Raw genomic sequence first — 21,415 nt, 5'->3', positions numbered from 1 at the left:
TTATTCATTCAATTTCTGAAGAACTTGTGACAACAATGTTTCCCAAGTTTCACAGTCATCTAACATATATTATATGACGAGTGAAAAATCAAACATACTGAGAGGGTTCCATTAATCTCTTCTTAGGTTTTGGGTAAGAAACCGATATCTAACCATTTTGAACCAATATCACCAAAGTAGGTACAACGTAATTTATCTTCATTTTTGACATAGAATATGGTTATGAACAAAAGTTTAATATGAAGTATGTGGCATGAAATGATTCTCAAGGTAACGTGGACGATGTCTTCCGTGTCAGCTGACACCCTACATGCCATTTTATGTCAGCCGAGACGGTCCGGTGGTTGGACGTGTTCCTGGCCCGGGTCGGCTCTTGGTGATCGTCCGGGGTTGATGAGTTTGACCCTTCGGACGGCACCGAGGAGTCGGAAACGGTCGGTTCCGCCAAGAAATGGACAGTCTTAAATGACACTCTTCGTTTCGCTTTCCTTTTACGGCACGACAGCTTCAGGTTGTCGTCGCTGTAATGCTTGGGACGAAGTGCAGTGTGAAGATCTGAGGGAATTCGTCCCTCTCTGAAGGAGCACAATGACAGTCTGTGTCTGAAGTCTATTGAAGTGACGGAACTCGCGGGTGAGTGCAGAGGGCTTTCAAGAGAAGATTGAATGCTACCCTCTGAACCCACAATGGACGCTCCACTGGCCATTCTGCCCGATGACTGGACACAAGACTCCTGGACCGACAGTCGGTGCAGTGGAGGACGGAAAGACGCTACTTCGAAAGACAAATCATATTCACTGATCTTTGTTTCTTGTACACTGTTCCTCATTTTCTGTACTACTTCAGCGTTGAGTCTCTCTGTAATTTTGGGATTGACCTTTGAGTCAGTGTTCCCCAAAGAGATACAACGTCTTGCGTTGACTTGTGGTCTACCGGTAACACACTCGCCTCTATCTGGATAACTCGCACTGGGAGAACTCGAGTCATACCGACATAGCGAGCACGAGATCTTTCCGACGAACTGCCATGATGATGTCTCCCAGCTGCCTGGTGTGTCAGGTGTTGGAGGTATCATAGGCAACGCTACAGAGAGTCGTCTGGACAGATAGTGTTGGTCACCCTGCTGGTTTACCGCAGTTGGTTGGTATGGAATGTCGGCAACCGGCGGTTGTGTGGGTGAGTTTGCATACTCGTCGTGAAGTAGGCAGAGTGCGGCGCTGAAGAAAGCGGTGTTTCTGCTTTCTGATGGAGGTGTGAGGCAGATTGTCGGCAATGTCGGCACAGCCAATGCTTCAGATTGTCTCCGATTGGGCCGTTCACTCTTCTCCATTGAAGTGAGTAGAGAGGGAGACGAGTGGGCGTGGGTGAGTGTCGCTCTCTTCAAATGCCAAGATGCCTCCTTTGGCGACCTTGTTGACGGTCCAGGAGACGTCGTTGTGTTGGGATGTAGATATTTCTGTTGACTACCTCCACGGACTTGTCTAGAGACCCCATACCTACAGGGGAGACCTGTCATCAAATGGGATGCGCTGTGGCTGTGCTGATTGTTCAGTGCGTTAGGACGGGATGATGTGGTAGACTCGCTGGATGGCTGCCACGACCGTCTTGTGGACAAAGACACGTGGGAATATGTTCTTGAGATTCTACTGTTCACGGAGGCCGAACGTCGCTCCGACCTAGTCAGAAACGGACTGGAAAACTCGATGAGAGAAAGGGTTGGACGGGCCGTGGTCTTCTTGAACATACTGAGACCATACACTATAGGGTTGACACAGGAGTTAAAGATACCGAAGAGGAACAGGACGTCAAAGACGACGGGAGACACGGTTTGCCAGTTGAAGAAGAGGATCCAGACCAGAGTGACGAAGTATGGTGTCCAACAGAGGATGAAACTGGTCATAATCCCGGCAGTCGTGCGCAGGGTGTTGTTACGGGCCTTCAGCAGAAGTCGCTGGCGTGTCGGATTTCTGGTCCGGAAAGTGTCTGAGACACCAGACAAAATCTTGTAAGACTACTTATTGTGATAGAATGACGATGTGCAACACATAACGTTTGGAAACTTAATCTCGGTCAGTCATATCTCTGTGAATACCATTTATATATCATTAGAAATCTGTTCTATTGCAATCTACAATGATAAACCTTTCGTTATATCATGATCGTGCAGTCATGGATTGAGCTCCATGGCTACTTTGGAAGAATTTCATTCTATTGTAAGGCCATGTTGATTTGATTATATGGATGACATCCTCTGGGAACTCCAAAATTGATGCGAGCGAGCGATTAAAAAAAAAAGTTTGGCCAAAAAAAAGTTGGCTTCAGTATGAAATCAATGTGGCCAGGAAGGTTGAACATAGGACTACAAACACATAGTATGGTATACCAACAGTTAGATGTTGCGACCAGTACATCATACGGGTGCAAAACATTTTTTTTTCTTCTTGGACCAATCTGAAATAAACAGACCTGAAAAAAATCAGACAAAACGGGCTTCGCCAATTGCAAAATGACACACTATGTCGGCGGGTGTTTGGGGTCTTACCGGGCCAAGAAGACAACAAAAGCGAAGTGAATAGAGGTTATAGTCACTTGTACCAAGTTTCTACAGGCAAATGTACAGAGACAGTTAGCCTTTATTACATGAAGATGGGATTTAAAATGCCAGTGGTAGTCCAATGATCCACCAAAGAGATTCCTTTGTAGCAAAATTGACCAATTACCATTATATTGTTTTGAGTATTATCAGTTCTCAAGTTTCCACAGACAATCAGGTCCAGGTTCACGTCCACCTGGAAATGATCCTCTGGACCTACCCTGAATTTACTGGTACATGTACAAACCCCTACCAAAAATACTTTTTTTTTTCTTTCTATCCTTTCACATCTTATTCTTTGACTTTTGAGATTTATTTTGGCATTCTATGGTATCAGTTATTGATTTTCTGATACTTTTTTTTCAATCTACGGAATATTTGTGCTCATTTTACAGCTGCTTTGCACAATTAACTATGTGGTCCAAAACTTTTTTTTTGGAAATGGCCGAAAATTGGTGCGTGCGCGGATGTCATCCATATAATCAAATCAACATGGCTTAAGAATGATAAAATCCACTTAATTCTATGCATTCTATGATAAACCAAAAGCTTTTTTGTTCCTAATTTGAATGGGTTTGTGCTTCAAATTGAATCTTAAGGGAAACACGTATTGAGGCCTCGGTAGAAATCGGATGGCATCCAGGCTAGCAAGATTAATAATGAGTTCACGTACCTTTATCTTGTCCCTCCTTCTTGAGGCGTATGAAGGTTAGGACGCTACAGATCAGGATGACAAGAAGCGGGATGGGGTACATGACCACCAGGACGAGGCCGTTGTACAACTGTTCCTGCCACTTGGCCGTGTAGAAACCAAACGTGACGCACTGCTGAAAGTCTGGCACCGGGCTTTCCACGTGGAATATCACAGCCTGAAAAAAAATACAGGAGCTGATGTGACGAAATGGTTCAGTCACTAGATTGGAAGGTAACGTTAAGTGTTGTAGAATTCAGTGGGCGCGAAATCTGCAACATTCTGAATGTAAAAATCTCCATTTAGGTTAATATTTGAAAGCATGCCGCACGAAGTCCGCTTGTTTTCGAGTACTGACCTTGTTTTGATCGGTCATATTCTACAAAAGTCTGTGTAATGCAAATTCCTCTGCCCGGGGCAGTAACTTGCGTCTCCCAACAGAGGAAGCGGGATTTAGACAGGCCGCTAGAAGGCTAATTGAACAATCGAAGAGGGTTGATTTCAAACCCTGACAGTAACGTTACGAGGCTCCCTGTCAATAGAGAGGGCCTGCGCTACTTTGTCATATTTCACTCCATCATACCTTAGGTATGGAAGTAAAGTATATTGTTTTGTCACGTTTATTCTTCTTTCTTAAATCGTCCATTAGATTCATATTGATTGTTCCTAGGCCAAAAGATCTGTACAGTGGGGCAATACCTCAGCTCAGCTCAGCACATTTTAATTTTTTTATGAATATCTTTAGAATTATTTCATTGGGGATTTTTGGCCATTTCAATAAGAGAAATGCATACTACTAGTATTTTGGACTTCTGTGCCCTGGTATTACGCCCACATGCCCATTATGCTTTTGGCATACATGATTCAAATATGCTTAATTTTGCGATTTTGGGGACAAAAATGTACGTTTTTTACTGCGTCATTGTATTACAACCGAATGATACTCTAAATAGGTGCGCTTTGAACATGTGCGCAAAGGACTTAATCAGCACTTCTTGCATACATTGCTCCAAAATAGTTAATTTTGGCAATTCATGGCCATATTGTACATTTTGGGCTCCTGTGCCCTGATACTTCAATCAAATTACATGAAATTTTGTATGGACATGCCTTGGACATATGCCCACGGGACTTCAGATTTATTTATTTTTGGCATTTTAAACCAAAATGCGTCTTCTAGGAGAGTCCACTCTTTCACAGGGGGACATATTTTTGACATTCAATTTTGGACATAATGAGTGTGAAAAAGTACACTTTTTGAGCAGAAGTGTTTTGGACCGGTCTATGTTAAATTTTGTAACAGTCGATCTTTGCATAATCCACACACATTTAGTGTTAATAACTAACACTAACCTGCGGAATGCTGAAGATAGTGCTGAGGATCCAGCAGACTGCGACCATGTTTCTGCGCCGCTTGGCGGTGTTTCTGCACATTGGTTTTACCACAGAGATACAGCGGTCTATGCTGATGGCCACGGTGAGATAGGTGGACAAATACAACCCCAGCACCTGGAAGAGACAGCAACAGAGATTGCCAAAACTTCGGCGCTGTGTTCTGTGTATAGTCTCCACCACACCAAAAACGAAATCTTCGCACTTGGAGGGGACAACGCATTCACTATGTCATGTCTAGTCTCGGAGTGGCAGGAAGTGATGGAATTTAAGGTAGGAGTTGTGAAAGTTACAGGAAATAGCGTTTGTGAGTAATGGAATTAGTCTATATATCAACATTGCCCAGACAGGTGACAGGCATTTCCCAGACCATGAGATCAAATGGAGAAAGGCTTCTAATTTAAGGGGAGGCATTGTTTTGGGTTATATATGCCATATGACAGTCGCGTTCACCAAAGAGTCACAGGAAGTGAATACACTTATTGCTTATCAAAACCTTATTTGTATAATCAATAAACTACAATTACACAAGATGAACGAGAAATTCAAAATATTTCATGGACTTTTTTTATGATTTATCTTTTATCCGTTGACCTGCAAATTCTGACGAAAATGTAACGTTACCGTTTGAAATATGTAAGACATGTAAGACAGAACGGTCATTTATGATGTATATGGTCCTTGTTATTATTGTATAATCGAGTACTCCATCTACCACGTCATGAAAAGTTTACCTGTAGGCTTTTGATGAGTTTGCACATGCCGTTTCCCGCCAGCCAGGCCACGGTGTAGAACCAGATCCCCAGGGACGGCATGGTGACCAAGGTCACGATCAGGTCAGCGATGGCCAGGTGCACCAGCAGGCTCTGCAGGGGCCGCGCTCGTCTGTTCCGTCTCAGGCGCCACGACGTGATGAGGAACGTGACGTTACCGATGAACGAGAGGACGAACGTCACGACCACGATGATGATCTTAGCCATGGTGACGTCGGTGAAGCGTGGCAGGGGGAAGTCGAAGTCCCACATGTCGCTCGAGTTGGCGGTGGAGTTGGGGTAGAGAAAGGTGTCCAGCTCATCTTCTGTACTGTTCCACATAGACTCTGGCTGGTCTGTCCAGATGACATGCTGACCACCAGACCGATTGCTGCTAGCATCAGCCATGTTGTGCGGACGGTCCTGCCTTGACTGCCTTCACCAACAGTGACGAGATTGTTCTGAATACAGTGTCCAAGTATTCACCAGGAAGAGGCTGCAGTTAAAAGTACAATAGTGCAACCGATATGCTGTTACTAATTTATTTGGATAGAGTGGTAAAAACATGTATGGCCCATACCAACAGAAGAAAACGGATTTTTGTATTACCGCACAAGCTAAGCTATCAACGAATGGATATTAAGGAATTCCCAATATCAGTTTCCATGCCAAGTCAGTTTACATGTGTGTGTGTGTGTGTGTGTGTGTGTGTGTGTGTGTGTGTGTGTGTGTGTGTGTGTGTGTGTGTGTGTGTGTGTGTGATGCTAGGCGATATGTTGCTCTATAACAATTCACAGGGAAAGAATTAGAAAAAATCTAATTTGATTTCTCACTGGTGCATGAAAAAGACAACCGGAAAATGATTTCCAAGAGAAATAGCCTACTTATATAACAATTGTATCTATTACCCATCCCCATAGGAAATATGATTAAAAGGGAGCAGACATGTTGAAATATTCATGGAGCTAAATATGCTTTTATTTTCACTATACCTCGAAGTGGAAGTGTGTGTTCATGGTACAAAAAAAATCATGGTACTGTTTGTACTGTAATGCCATCATAAACACTAAATGTTGACACCTCAGCCAGGACCTTAGGACGTTAGCGCGCGTTCCTCGTGGCTATCCAGGCAAATGTCATTCCAGGATAAGACTAAAAGTAACTAAAAATACTGGGATCGTCCGCAAAGCAGGAAATGTGCGTCAAATGTCAATTCGTGTCTTTTACTTAGTGGCCTTTCAGCCAGGATTATATTTGCTCCAAACCCTGTATTTAGATGTCTAACGAGTGAACAAACTGGAATTTTAGTCTTCTCTAGTCTGGCTAGTTCGGCCCGCCTCAGGCTTCACGAATGCGAGTAAGTACTGTACCTTTGGAAACACGTTAGCTGAGAAGGTCATGAAACAGACAGGTAACTTAAATGCCCAGACAAGTACAAGAAGCTAACATCCACTTTCGTCTTTAAGGAGGTAACAGAAGTTACTGTATATGACAAGCTCAGAGTCTTATGGACTAACAATACCACAAGGTTAGACAAGATACACTAAAGACTGCTGAAAGCAGCTGCACCGTGTACATGCAAAGCTATGGCCCACATATGTAATCTGTGTCTCTCATCTGGTATCATTCCTTAGGAAAGAAATGGAAGACAGCTAAGGTGACCCCAATACACCAGGGGGGGGGGGTAAAGAGGATCCAAATAATCATAGGCCCATATCTGTTCTTCCAGTTATCATGAAAGCTTTTTAAAAAAGAGGTACATGTTCAGTTCCTGGAATATCTCCACCGTCATAGCATTCTCTCTGAACAGCAGTCTGGTTTCCGACCGGGTCATTCCACAGCTACTACATTACTGGATGTCACTGACTATGTGTATCAAAACTTGGCAGTGGAAACCTAGTGGGGCCGTGTTTCTAGACCCTGCTTCACTGTAAAGATAGCTGATATGTTGTATAAAGCAATTGTACTCCCCCTTCTGGATTACTGTGACACCGTGTGGGATAGCTGCGGAGTGGGGAGACAACAACAACTACAAGTGCTACAGAACCGGGCTGCCAGGGTAGTTCTGCAACTGAACCTACAGACCAACAGTGTCCTTGACCTTCATGAGAAGCTCAGCTGGGAGTACCTCACAGGGAGAAGGCGGGATCATGTGTGCATTATGGTTTATAAGTGTATAGATGGGCTAGCACCAACATACCTCTCATCCACCTTCTCTCCCACACAACCACAACTTTCACAATTACCAAACCAGACAGACATCACTCCTATACAAACCCTTTTTCAAGACCACAACAGGACAACGTTCATTTGCCTACAGAGGTGGTAAACACTTTAACTCACTACCAGCTGACATTAAACAAGTTCCAACCCTGAAGTTATTTAAATGAGCTCTGAAACTCCATGCATATTCTCAGTAGTGACCTCTGACCTCCTGACAAAATTGTCTCTTGACCTGGATCGGATTTATGGATTATGATATGGATTTGTCTGCTTCTCTTTTATGTTTCATTTGTACTTATATGTTCCGATGTGTATGTCTATCTATTTTCTTTGTAATATGCTTTTATTTCCTTGTATGTAAATACTGGGCCCTATTGAAAATCAGTTTGTGTAAACTGAATATGCCACCCAGGCGTTTGAAAACAAATAAACAAACAAACAAACAAATACCTAAGCAACCTGCATGCCGCAAATCCTGATAAGCTATTCGTACTTTCTTGTGTAATTATTTTCAACAGTTTTCAACAAAAAGACAAAGGCAGTTACAGAACAAGGTGCTAGAGGACCCATACTTATTCCACTTCCTCCCGGGCCAAAAATGTGGATGAGATGAAGAATCCACCAAGGAAAATGCAATATGTTCCTACAGCTATCAAAATATATGTCATTTTCCATACAGTTTCAAACAGCATGTTATTGAAATCTTTTTGGCGCAAGTTTAATGTTCATGCAGCGATAGCTTCACAGTGCTTTTAATTGCATTCACATCCTAGTAAAACCGTGTTAGATTTCTTTCAGTCATACACAGTCATTCATATGGCCTACTTAAAAGCACTAAGAAGCTTTAAATGGACATTATTAGGCCACTTTTCATGCGGCATTCAGGGACCATTACCTGCGGCATACCAATGACTATTTGCGGTTTGATCCACTTGTTGCCATGCCTCCCAGTACGCAGATGAATGAAATTTGATTCATCTACGTGTCCGCAACGTACGAAATTTAATCACCACTGTGCGCACGGCATTAGGTATCAAAGGTGTATGTCCAGAAGAAGAAAATTGTTGCTTCTGGGGTTAGGAACTATTTGAATGAGTCTAGATATTTGATACTTTAGATATAAAAAATCGCACGACTGGCCCAAACGGAATGAAGCACACGATTGAGAGACGCGTGTGCGTGTGTGTGTATGTGTGTGTGTGTGTGTGTGTGTGTGTGTGTGTGTGTATGTGTGTGTGTGTGTGTGTGTGTGTGCGTGTGTGTGTATGTGTGTGTGTGTGTATGTGTGTGTGTGTGTGTATGCGTGTGTGTGTGTGTGTGTGTGTGTGTGTGTGTGTGTGTGTATGTGTGTGTGCGTGTGTGTGTATGTGTGTGTGTGTGTGTGTGTGTGTGTGTGTGTGTGTGTGTGTGTGTGTGTGTGTATGCGTGTGTGTGTGTGTGTGTGTGTATGTGTGTGTGTGTGTGTGTGTGTGTGTGGTAGTGTCAGAATTTTACTCTTAGACTTGCCATAAAGACTTTGTAAGCATGCATTTAGGTTTGCATTTGAGCTCTCTCTCCAAAATACAAATTATTGCCTTCGCCAAGAAGGCAATGTTTTCAGTTTTGCCATGTCGGATCGGTTGGATCGGTTGTGTGGGTGTGTATGTGAAGGTCGGTAGCATAACTCGTGGAAGGAGTTTCATGATTTAAAAAAAAATGAGTAGCAGTCGCGAAAAAAGGCAGCCGCCAAGTTTGAAAATGGTTTACCTGGATTTTGTTTCCGGTTCTGCAGCGGATTGAGTGTGCACGTGTAACGATGTGAATGGTTTTGCATGATATTTGGTGAATGGGTCGATAATGGGCCTTCTAGAGGCGAGTTACCGTACTGCAGCAGAACGTCAAAATGGACGCTAGATTTTCCGCTGGTGCCAGGTTCGTGATATTTTAGTGGTGGATAGGTCTTGGTGCGGGGCCCCCTAGTGGCTTGATTTGAAGTGCAGTGAGCCTTTTTCTCTTGCAACTTGTTAAGATAAGACCAGCGTGGATTGCTGAAGATTGTTTTTGTCAGGTAGGGACTGTAAGTGATAATTAGTGTAAGCGTAAATGAAAAAACATCTGATAAACCACCATAGCCCGCTGTATTAGACTCATATATCCAAGTCTTACCTTACGTTAATTCAATATTTGATCATTTTCGTGCTCTTATCTTGATTCATTAGTTGATTATCATTATGCACCGTTATCTCATTCTATATATTTGTTTACTCTATCATTTAGCGATTGTTATCAATTTTGTCTAGGGTAGGATAGGAGGGTTTAGTTTAACTGACATACGGTTTTACCCTTCTCCTTCATCCGTAAGGCCATGTTAATTTGATGATATAAATGGCATTCTCAGGAAACCTTAAAACTAATGCGAGCGTGCAAATAAAAACGTTTGCCAAAAAGATGCCGTCGTTATGAAATCTAAGTGACCAGACATGTTGAATAAATAACAGAACACACAGAATATGGTGTACCAAATAATATATTTTTCATTTTTGTTCGTACATCTTCATCTTCGTTTTTGGAGTCGACAATTGCATTCTAAAGTATCAATATAGTATTTTAAACGCTCATTGTCATGCGACGAATCTTACATCTGGATCGTTGCCTGTCTACCATAGCTGTCATCTCAAGATGCACACCAGACATGAAAAGGACGCTGACGTCCACTGCGCACCAGTCTAACCTCCCATCATATTTCTTCATCAATGAGAGGACCGACATTTGAAGAGTCGTGATGATTTTTCTGACAACCGCCTCCAGTTCTTTAGGATAATGAACCTGTGCGTCGTGATCATAACGCGAAAACCCTTGGCAGCTGTGACTCAAACATCGTATGGACGTGACAAGAGACTTACCCTGATATCCAAGCTAGCTAGTGGGGCGCTTGTTAGAAAATACAAAGAAAGGACCTAGTATTCAACAAATGTTCAGTACAACAGTAATGGACGACAAAGTCCCAGACACAGTAAATGCAGCCAAGGATCATTACGCTCCTTTTAGATATGGTAGCAGCGATTATGGGATCCCAACAGAAAGGGGACGGAAAAGGTCGAATGGATGGTAGTATTTGTACTGTAGAAGAAAAACATACGTTCTAAATCTCACTTTAACTCAAGGACATACATGTTGTCATGTAGGAATTACAGTTCGTCACTTTGACCACGGTAATATGACATCAAAATCCAAGTTTATCGGGATCAATGGCTAATGTTTGTAACGATACGCTCTGCCATGACAGGATAATGTTGTTTGGGTGTTTCCAAATATTTAGATACATACAAAAACGATCCCAGAGGAGCGATGGGCTTAGGATTGTCTTTGATAATTCCAGATTAATGCAGATTAGAGTATACAATGTAAATGCTTTCTAAATAGGTGTTTTGACTATCAAACCATTTGGAATGGCCAGGCTAATAGGATATTTTCTGTATGTAGACTGTGTGTCATGTGTTCGTTGTCAATACGCTACAAGTGTTTGGAAGATCAGAAGTTGCTAAATCAAATACGGCGTATTACATCTTGGTAAGAGAACTCCCATCTTGGCGTACGTTTTCTCCTTCATGTAGGCATGCAGCATGTGATGAGAAAATGTACTAATGTACCGTCGCAGCTGGTGTTCTCAACCTGTCCTTGGTGCTGAACAGAAAGCAGTTGGTGTGTTTGTGTAAAAAGCTATTTGCGGAGATTGCTGGGGATGATTGGTGAGGAATTGGTGATTTCGGCTACAAAAAGCTAATTTGCGCTACTGTACGTGAATTGGTTTGTATAAAAGAAACACTCCTGAAACACGGGCGGTTTATTTTTACAATCATGAAAACACCAGACGGGCTCCAATCTGCCTCTGACATACATTTGACCATACAGACTGTCTGATCTGAGAAAGTGTACACAGCTGTCCATTCCATTATGCATATGCGCGTAGATTGCTTGCCAAACCCTACATCCGCAGCTATGGACGGGCAAAAGCAAAAACAGCAACCCCGTTTCTTATAATCTTTAAGGCCACTTGTTGCCTATGAATGTATACTTCGATCCAAATATGTCCATATACTTGACGATTTTATTCGTTTATTTTCTCCTCTTTTCACACACATGTTGTAGAGGCGTAAAAACGATAAAAAAACTCACCTGACCCGGGCGGTTCGGGGGAGAAATATCAAATAAACCGAGTTTTTAACACGAGAGGAAAGATGTCCGAAGAGCAGCTAAGAAATGACCCACCTAATGAAAGTAAGACTGCGGAGGAACCAACCTTTTTTCCTGTGAAGAAGATCGGTAGCGGGAGTGCAGGCGTGGGGATGTCGGTAGAAGATGCCCGTTATGAAAGACGGCTTCAACCAAAGGCCGGTTGGTTTGTCATTCTTCCTTGCCATTGGTCTGTCAAAGAAAGGGGGCTGGCGCAACACTAAAATGGCTAGACGTCATCATTTCTGAATCAAATAACGCTTAATAGTGGTGTAATCAAGCAACCAGGCATTTTTTCTGGTATGCCGTCATAGTTTGCTACGATATATTTGGCAAAATTCCTCTTGGTTGGTATGCAGAACACAGCTAATTATTGGGGAAATTAAAAGTGTAACACTGTAAGAAAAGAGGCAGGTGGTATAGAAGGTTTGCATCGGGAGGTGTTTGTCTATGACCTGTCAGTGAAATCAAGCAGAAGGCCCCGTTTCAAGTGACTTTGGTGGACCAGAAAAGGTGATTTGTTGAAGAAAAACATGCATTCTAGACTATACTTTTCCCAGCCCTAGACCAAACCCAATTCCAATAGCTTATTATCTCCATGAAATGTCATGGAGATTATATTTTCACAGCGTTTGTCTGTCTGTCTGTCTGTCTGTCTGTCTGTGTACATGGTAACTCAAGAACGGCTGGATGGATTGGTTTCATACTTGGTGTGTTGGTGGGGTGTGATAAAAGCTGGAAATAGTTAGATTTTGGGCCCCCTAGTGGCTTCCCTTGGTACTGCAGCGCAACTTCCGGTTTTGCCATATCGTGCTCCGAACAAGATATGGTCACGAATTTTAAGTATTAGATAGCTCTTGTGCTCAGGAATAAGTGACATAATTTTGGGGCTCCTAGCGTCAGCGTCATGACAAAGTGGGGTATGTTTAAGCCCCCTAACATTTTTATGGGGTATGTTTCAGCCCCCTTTGGAACTGCAGGAGCATTTTTGTCAAGACATTTCAAAGGGGATAACTGCAGAAAGGAATTTCGGATTGACATAATTTTAGGCATGCAGGTAGCTTTGGCAAAGATGTTCATAATGATATTCATGTTATGCAAATGAGGAATTAATTTGCATGATTGATGTAGTAATTCCACTTAAATAAATGTAACACATGTAAATTATGATAGATGGAACATAAGCAGATACCAAATATGCTTATGAGGAACTGATTTGCATAATGTATGCGAAAATTACAAAACCGCTTTATGATTAATGATGGGAATTCTATACTTGTCACATGTGTATGTTAGTCAGTGATTTACATCACCATGCCTAAATCATGTAAATGTGCAAGTCATTTGCATAAAATGTACAAACGCTTTAGATATTTCATGGAGGTATGAGGTCACCGAACTCTAGTTGATATTGATATTTGATCGGGACTCCCTAATCGACTCACGTCACTGAGAGCTTTAACCAAAATAAAATAATTCTCTTATTGGATCACAAGAGTTGAAAGTATGTTGGGATAATGATCATGCTTTCATCCGATTCTTATTGCCATACCAGAGCGATCTATCAAAAAGACGAATTTGACTTAAAGATCACATGCTATTATCATCGCTACGGTAGAAAGGTTTATGTTTCAGCTCTACTTGTTTGTGGATCCGGATGTACAGTAACACTTGAGAACTTGTGGGTGGATCTTTCTGAAAGGTACATGGGTTGGTGTCTGCAAAACAAGGGAGAAGTTCGATCATAGGCTCCTAGTGACTTTCTATGATAGCGCAGCTGATTTTGTATCTCCTACTCTAGACGAGTTACTGTCGCGGATTTAGGGTGACATGCAACTTTTGGTCATGGGTGAGAAGGGGGATGGGGTTTGGCTACCCTAAAAGCACAATTGTTCGAGATTGCGGGAAGAGAAGGAATTGGTTGATTTTCATCATTTTTGGTAATGTAGATAAAAATAGTGTTAAGTATGTGAATTAGAATTTACTTGGAAATTGTTTTGAATAAGGCAGGAAAAACTTATAAATTATCTTAGTGGTATGTAACATGTAAGACTTATGCTAAGGGTCTTACACCATCATAAGACATACATGGCATATTTCCAGAAAATTTGGAGACTAATTTTGAACATATTAGCGTCAGTTCATTTCCAGTGCTGATGAAAAATAGTGAATCGAGCCGCGCCAAGTCCCCTATTTTGCGCTGGCCTACCAAGAGCTCCCCAGCATTCAAGACGTTGTCACAACATAGTGAATTCGCATTCATGCGCTGTGAATACCATTTTCAGTGTAATAAGGTACATGTAGAGTTATGATGTAGAATAATGACCAAAACAGTGACTTTATTTTAATGTTTTGATGATTTTTTTTTAATCGGTCGGATTCCACAATTCGTTCGTGCGGACCCTTGTAGAGCCTGGTGCAGCAAGTTTTCTTCCTATCTTAGTTGCAAGGTATGTCGGGGGGGGGGGGGGTGCTTCTAACCCTTCCTATTTAATGTGCTCGAGACACTTAATCAAACACAAACCCTCATGAATTTACGTCCCTTCTGAAAGACAGGTGCAGTCCCAACCGATCCTTTCCTAGGATTGAACCTGGGCCTGTTGGGCTGTTTGTGGAAACGAAAAATAGAAATCTATACGTAAAAAGATACATCAATAATGTCCACTACTGTTCTCTTTATTACGTCTTGTGTAGTTTTCTGTCTTTTGGTGTCTTATACATCCCGAAAGCTGCCCGGTCGGGCCCCGGTCTGGAATTTAGACGTAGGCCTTATAAACGAATGGAAAACATGAGCTCAACTGTGAGGCTGCTACCAGCTACAGGGACATTCTATCTATAAATTTTCTTTATTCACGACAGAGATAGAAATGAGCCAGAAAGCTGGTGCCAATCTGTTCCCAGGCAACGCAGCTGTTTCTGTCGGGATGGTTGTGACGAGATGCCCCACGGCCACTTCGAATTCACTTAAGAGAAATTCTGTTTTTATACCTAGGAAAATTCGCATCACGTTAACCATATTTTAAGCCATTAAACGCAGAGCTTGATATAGAAATCTATATAAATACCACTAGGTGTTGCATTTTGTAGCTAGATCACCAAATCATGTCTATTTTTAATTGTCTATTTTAGCTGTTGTAATACTTCTCAAAACTTAAGCACCTTTTGTAGTGGAGTTTTATGTAACAGTACTTATGTAGTAGAATTTGATCTTGCCGTGATTGTTCTTTTCTACTGTAAATTTCCTTAACGTTTCATCGTATGAACAAGGATAACAGTAACAGTTACCAGATACACGATACATCAATCACCATTCCAAAATTGTTCCGTTGAATCATACAGACCATTCCAAAGAATCTATGCAGAATTATCTTTATTATAGATTTATTGCTTTATTTATATTTATTAAAGTTTTATTTATGTTCGAATGGATGGGTCAGGTAGCTGGTGCTGGATGTGCGAACATTCATGTTTGCATTTTTTCTGTTGTGTTTAAATTACACGCATGTAAGCACATACACGTACACGCACACGCACACGCACACGCACACGCACACGCACACGCACACGCACACGAATTGTTCCGTTGAATCATACAGACCATTCCAAAGAATCTATGCAGAATTATCTTTATCATAGATTTATTGCTTTATTTATATTTTTTAAAGTTTTATTTATGTTCGAATGGATGGGTCAGGTAGCTGGTGCTGGATGTGCGAACATTCATGTTTGCATTTTTTCTGTTGTCAATGGACCAACACTTAACCTTTCAGCGTTATGTGCGAATATTGCTTTGGTTCAATGGCCATACCCAATTGATTCAGTCGGAGTCGACTCATGAGTTTTCTGTTAACACACACTGGGCCGCGAGGTGATTTGGAGCGCCCAGCCAGTTGCGACAGTTGCGATTTGGGCTTCCTTGTTTTGCGCCGACTCAAATTAAGATTTATCGTCTTTCAGTTCTTGATCAGACACTACAGTACTCCAGGACTGTGTAACATGGTCTTTCGCAATGTCTCAGCAAAGGGGACACAACGGTTGACTGACCAACATGCACACAATGTTTACAGAAAATTCCGTATCCTGCTTCCCAATTCTACTGAAAATTGCGCTATCAAACCCTCTGAGATAACGCAAAATGGCTTCCCTGCTTGGTGGAGTCGACCTGTGCGCAAACGAGCCAACGACGTGGACTAACTTACATCTTAGATTTAGGTAACAGCAGTTGTATACAGATGAAATGTGTAGTCGACACAATATTAAGGAGGAACGAATGGGACATAATTAAGGTTTATGCTCATTATACATGACTCCAACCCCAAGCAACTAAATAATGCATCGACAAGTTTAACCACTGAATAAAATTGAAACCGTCGAAAGGTGCGACTTTAAGTTCGATCTAAAGCACGCTACAATACCCCCCCCCCCCCCCCTTATGGAAAACTGTTTGTCATAGTAACGTTGGAGTGGTCCCATCTATGAATTTAAACCGACTGTTAGTAATTTCATTCATCAAAATCAAATCATTCGTTTAATATCGAAATTTCAATCATCCTTCTTTGATCAAGCACATAGTGGGTTGCTATTCTTGTCGCCAACCCATCATTTGACATTTCTGTAACCTGGATTTCTCAAGTGTTTACGACTAATGCTTAGGTCATATTTCCAAACCGAGGTCTGGCCGGGATGTTTGCAAAAAGAAAATGTGTCTATCAAGGAATATACATAAATCATTATCATTGATTTTTTTACGGTCTTTGTGTTCTGTTGATTTTTATATTATATTATACTTTTCGTTCCCGAAAGACACCCGGTCGGCCCATTTGGAAATGTGACCGTAGCATAATCATGAATGACCTCTCTGTAGCATCTGGACACGACTTCGCAGACTGCGAAAGAAATATGAAGCACTAATAACTACATTATTTGGCTTAAGTCTCCCATCTTTGAAATCCTTGATCAAACGCTGCACTTCGCGAGTCTACGGAGATTGCGTTTCAAATGCCATACCGTTCGGTCGCAGCGCTGTGTGATTAGTAGATTGGTGTGACGCGTGAACTATTGATTACCATCCATAAGGGATATCATAGTGACCGGAGTAGGTAGAGCTGTGGGTGGGTTCATGGCCCACCAATTACGTACAAACCATTGCTCTGCTAGGTTAGAATCAGTGACGTGCAAATCATCTCTCTCTCATCTTTATCTATGTAATCACCGTCGCTGACATACAAACAAATGACATGTCCCAATATCGTTGATAATTAGTACGGATTACACACACACACATATAAACAGGACGGGAAAAGCACTCTTCTTGTTATGGAGGTGGGCAGCCTGATAAAGAAAAAAAATCATTTCGAATCTGTTTTTGTTGTTCTTGATGTTTGAATGAATGTATATGGTGTGTTTGGTTAGCCTGGTATCCAGTCGTATTATACCTCCCGAGTCTCTTCTGTCCTCTCCGCAAGGACAGAAGAGAGTCGGGAGCTATAATACGGCTGGATACCAGGCTAATATGTTATAACGTTAGGGTTGTTGAATCAAAATCTAAAGGTTCTTTGATCGAATCCGAATCAACAAGTCCTATTGCTGTGTGCTCTTAGAAAAGGCATTGGACGGACACCTTTTTCCCCACACGTAAAAATGGCGTCTTCTTGGATGGGACGTGAAGTTGGAGGTCCCGTGTTTGAAAAGAGCTACGACCTTGAGCATGTTAAAGACCGCATTGTACTTATCGGAAAGAATAGACATAGTCACATACATCGAGCTATCGTCGTACGGTTTTGCCAATGGATTGTTTAAGCAGGCTGTAGCAAAACCAACCATTGTCAAGAATATGACACATGCATCGCTGTCCTACGTTAGTGATGGTATAGGACGACAACACGGCGTATGTGACTGCGCCCACAGGGGTCCTTCCCGGTCTGAGTGGATCAAACCTTCCAGGCCGGTCTTGTACCAATTGTACAAAATTGGTATGTTTACAGGTTATGCAAAAGGTCACTAACCGCGCTGATACCAATTTCCTTTCAACCAATCTTCCTCCTCACAATCGCACCTGCGCCTTGTGAAACAATATCTGTTGTCTCTTCATCAAGTCCATCCTGGCACATGGAGGGAAAGGCGCCTTGAATTCAACACAATGCACAACACCCCACCGGTCTGAACTTGTTTTAGTGCATTCCAGGGACGGGGGCACGGGTAGAATTCTGTTTTGTACATTTAAATACACTTTCAGATTGGCTGTTTCGATAAAACTGTAAGGAGCAATGTTGTTTTGGTAGCATGGTTTCTATGCCGACTGGAATCGGGAGCCGCAGCAATATGCAATATGCAATACCAGCCTGTATGCCATCCTGATTTGGCTGAACAACTACCTGAATATGGTAAAGACCGTTTTCTTTAAGATACATAAATGATTCACCTAACTTTTCACAATGAAGTCGATTAATTTTTGTAATCAGATGGAGAAACACGGAGAATATAACGTATATGTACCATGTTGAAGAGAAAACAAGTTAGCATATCAAGTTGCCATGTCCAGATGTTAGACCATGTTGATTTGATTATATGAATGACATCGTCTGAAAACCGATGCGAACGTGGGAATAAAAAAAGTTTGTCCAAAAAGAACAACGTTCCCTTCAGTATGAAATATTCGTGGTCAGGAAGGTTGAACTGGGCAGAGTATCGTATACCGTACAGTATATATCTATTTTTTAATTTTTGTTCTTTCACATCTCCTTAAGCTTCTTTGACGTTTCAATTCATTTTGGTATTCTATGGGATTAGTATCCATTTTCCGATATTCTATTCAATTTCCGGCATATATGTGCTCATTTTGCAACTGCTTTGTATGATTTACATTATGGTCGAAAACTTTTTTCAGATTCCAGATTGAACACTGCACGTCGCATGGCCATGAGGAAGTGAGGTTATTTACCTGTCTAAGCGCTCGGCAGTAGTGGAACTGACACGTGAGGGGGCGGCATGTCTTAACGAGAGTTCAATGACCACATTTGCCATGAAGCATTATGCAGGTGTGGTGGAACATTGAGTTTGTGCCACTCTCCGTACACTTACGTACCACTTACATGGGAGTTTGGCCACCATGGAGTTTTATTAATGAAAAATTATACCCTTCGCGCTGACGTACTATCCTAAAGAAACATTTACACTGTGTTTCCCTTCCCTTCAATATGTTCAAATGTTTGCCCGTTCTATGCCATATTCTGTCATGCCGTACAAGTGGCGGTGAGGTTATAAACTGCACAACTAGATTCCGAATGTTGTTTTCTAAATACATCAAACATGAAAAGACGCCAAAATACCGCGTGCGAACAAACAACCGCACACGGCCACCTTATGAATGTATCAACAGCATCATATTGAATCTTATTTTTTTATCAGCCAAGTTCATAGGGAGGTTTCTGGCTTGTTTTCGGTGCAGCTGTAGATGTATATCAAAGTTTTACAGAAAAGGCCAGAAGGAAGACATGTGAGATCGTAAAGCATAAAAGGGGCTTGATCTATCTTGATCTCCAAATCAAATTAAGTCTTCAAACGTTGGCTTTAAGCATGAGAGGAAAATGACGTAGGAACCCGACAGGAAATGGTACCACTTCAAAAGATGGCATGCGGTTTCCCCGGGTGGCTGTCAATCTAATAGTGCATCAATTGTAACCATGGCAACCATGCACGTAGGTACAGAGGGACGATTAGCACTGAAATGAACAAAGTTGATTTGATGTTGGTAACGAATAATACCCTTAAAATATGCTGAGGTCTTCAAAGGGCGTCCTTCTTGTTTAAGTCTGAACGTTCGAACGCATAAATCAACGTGTATGTGGGAAAATCTACTCACTAGGCCTACCCTGCACATGAAATATGTAACATATTTCTATCTCCACGAAAAATGGCATTAAATATGTAAAGAGGTTTCTAATCTATAGTATTATCTCATGTCCTTTATCCAAACCACTTACATGTATAATATAAATAGAAGTTCTACTCTCGGACCCCTTTATCAAACTATTGAGCGAGTCCGAATCAACTGTGCCAATCATGTCCTAAGTTACATAATGACTGATGATATTCACTTTTATCTAACCTACATGTGTCACTAGTATGGATATTCCATCATTACCTTTGCCAGGTTATGTTTTCAGTTTACTATCATGGTGGTGTGGCTGTATGTGGATGCATAACTCGAGAAGTTGTGGATGGATGTTTATGATATTTGGTAGGTTGGTCGGTGTAAGGTCAAGTTCGGGAATGGGTGTGTACTGGCAGCTTCCTATGGTTCTGCACTGGAACTTACATGTGTTTGTTTATGGAAAACCTAACTCGAGATGTTGTGGACGAATGTTCATGATATTTGGTAGATGGATAAGCCTCGGTGAAAAAACAACATGTAACCATTGCTTCCTAGCGACATTCCGGTGCACTGCAGCGTAGTTTCAAAGCTTGAGAACAAATGCCCTGGAAGCGCTACTGTCGTAATGTTTGAATGGTGGATAGCTCTTGGTGCAGGGAGTAAATGGGCACCCTAGCGGCTAGCTTGAGACTGTTTTGTTGTTGTTGTTGTTGTTGAGACGCTAGCTTTGGAGGAGGATAAGTCAATGAGGCAGAGGTTGATAGACTTTCATTCAGTGTTGGGCAGGCACCTTTCGTGATGATTGACATAATGAAATGTTTTTTTTAATGCAAATCATGGTCTAATCTACACAATTGATATGAGAACCTTCAATTTCATCGCAATGTACTGTACTGTACGACCTGATTTTGGGGTCACTAACTGTTCATCACCAGGGCTGGTGATGTACAGTGTAGGTCATGTAAACAGATTTCGAAATTATCCTGGCATGCTTTTGCTAGGTGCTAAAAGGTCAGAAAAATGTTTCTTCTTTATACCTTCCTCTTTATTCATACTGAAAGTTATCTTTGATAAGTCTAATATTACTTGGCAAATAAAAGGTGTGATGTCATGGAACTATATTTGACCTATTGGGTATTACTAGTACATGCATGCAATTTTCTCATTTATTTTCTCATCATATTACAAAGTATGCAAATTAGGTCATGGTTCACATTTTTGCCATTCCATACTGTTCTTGAATCATGCCATATATTTAGTTTCTGTAAGTTTCAATATAGCAAAATTGAGGTATGATTTTTCCTCATCTATCACGTTAATCAAGTCCTAATTTGCATAATCAACTCAACCATTACATTGGCTTTCATCAAAGTTAAAAAATCGTGAAAATTCATTCATCACTCCTTGCATTATCCTGTTTTAAACCCTGCAGCTGAAACGATCCTTAAGTTACAAATGAATAAATCTGCCAGTGGACCCAAACTTCTTTCCGAGCACAAGAGCTATCTATTACCCCAAAATCCTGACCACAGCTTGTTCAGAACATGGAATAGTAAAACTGGAAATTCAAAGTGCCCATAACAAAATTGCCAGTAGACAAAATCATAATCATTTCTCTGATGGGACAAGACACATACGAAATTTCATGACAATCCATCCATAGGTTGAGTTAATGCTGT

At 41.5% G+C, this 21,415-nt stretch overlaps 1 protein-coding gene across 2 annotated transcripts; it reads right to left on the bottom strand.

The window, feature by feature from the left end:
* Positions 1-12,494, bottom strand: LOC118410494. Of its 2 annotated transcripts, XM_035812234.1 has the most exons (5): positions 11,931-12,494; positions 5,411-5,924; positions 4,638-4,793; positions 3,267-3,462; positions 1-1,983 (listed from the first exon to the last, which is right to left on the bottom strand). In XM_035812234.1, exons 2-5 carry the CDS (start codon positions 5,834-5,836, stop codon positions 266-268), a joined length of 2,496 nt encoding a protein of 831 aa, XP_035668127.1. In that variant the 5' UTR covers positions 5,837-5,924; positions 11,931-12,494; the 3' UTR covers positions 1-265. The 2 variants fall into 2 exon arrangements, with proteins under 2 accessions (XP_035668127.1, XP_035668126.1); XM_035812233.1 differs by lacking the exon at positions 11,931-12,494 and having other exon boundaries at positions 5,411-6,127.
* Positions 12,495-21,415: the final 8,921 nt, after the last annotated feature.

The sequence above is a fragment of the Branchiostoma floridae genome, chromosome 2 (assembly GCF_000003815.2).
Source record: "Branchiostoma floridae strain S238N-H82 chromosome 2, Bfl_VNyyK, whole genome shotgun sequence".
Lineage (NCBI taxonomy): Eukaryota > Metazoa > Chordata > Leptocardii > Amphioxiformes > Branchiostomatidae > Branchiostoma > Branchiostoma floridae.
The sequence above is the reverse complement of the archived record's forward strand: the minus strand, read 5'-3'. Positions and strand labels throughout refer to the sequence as shown.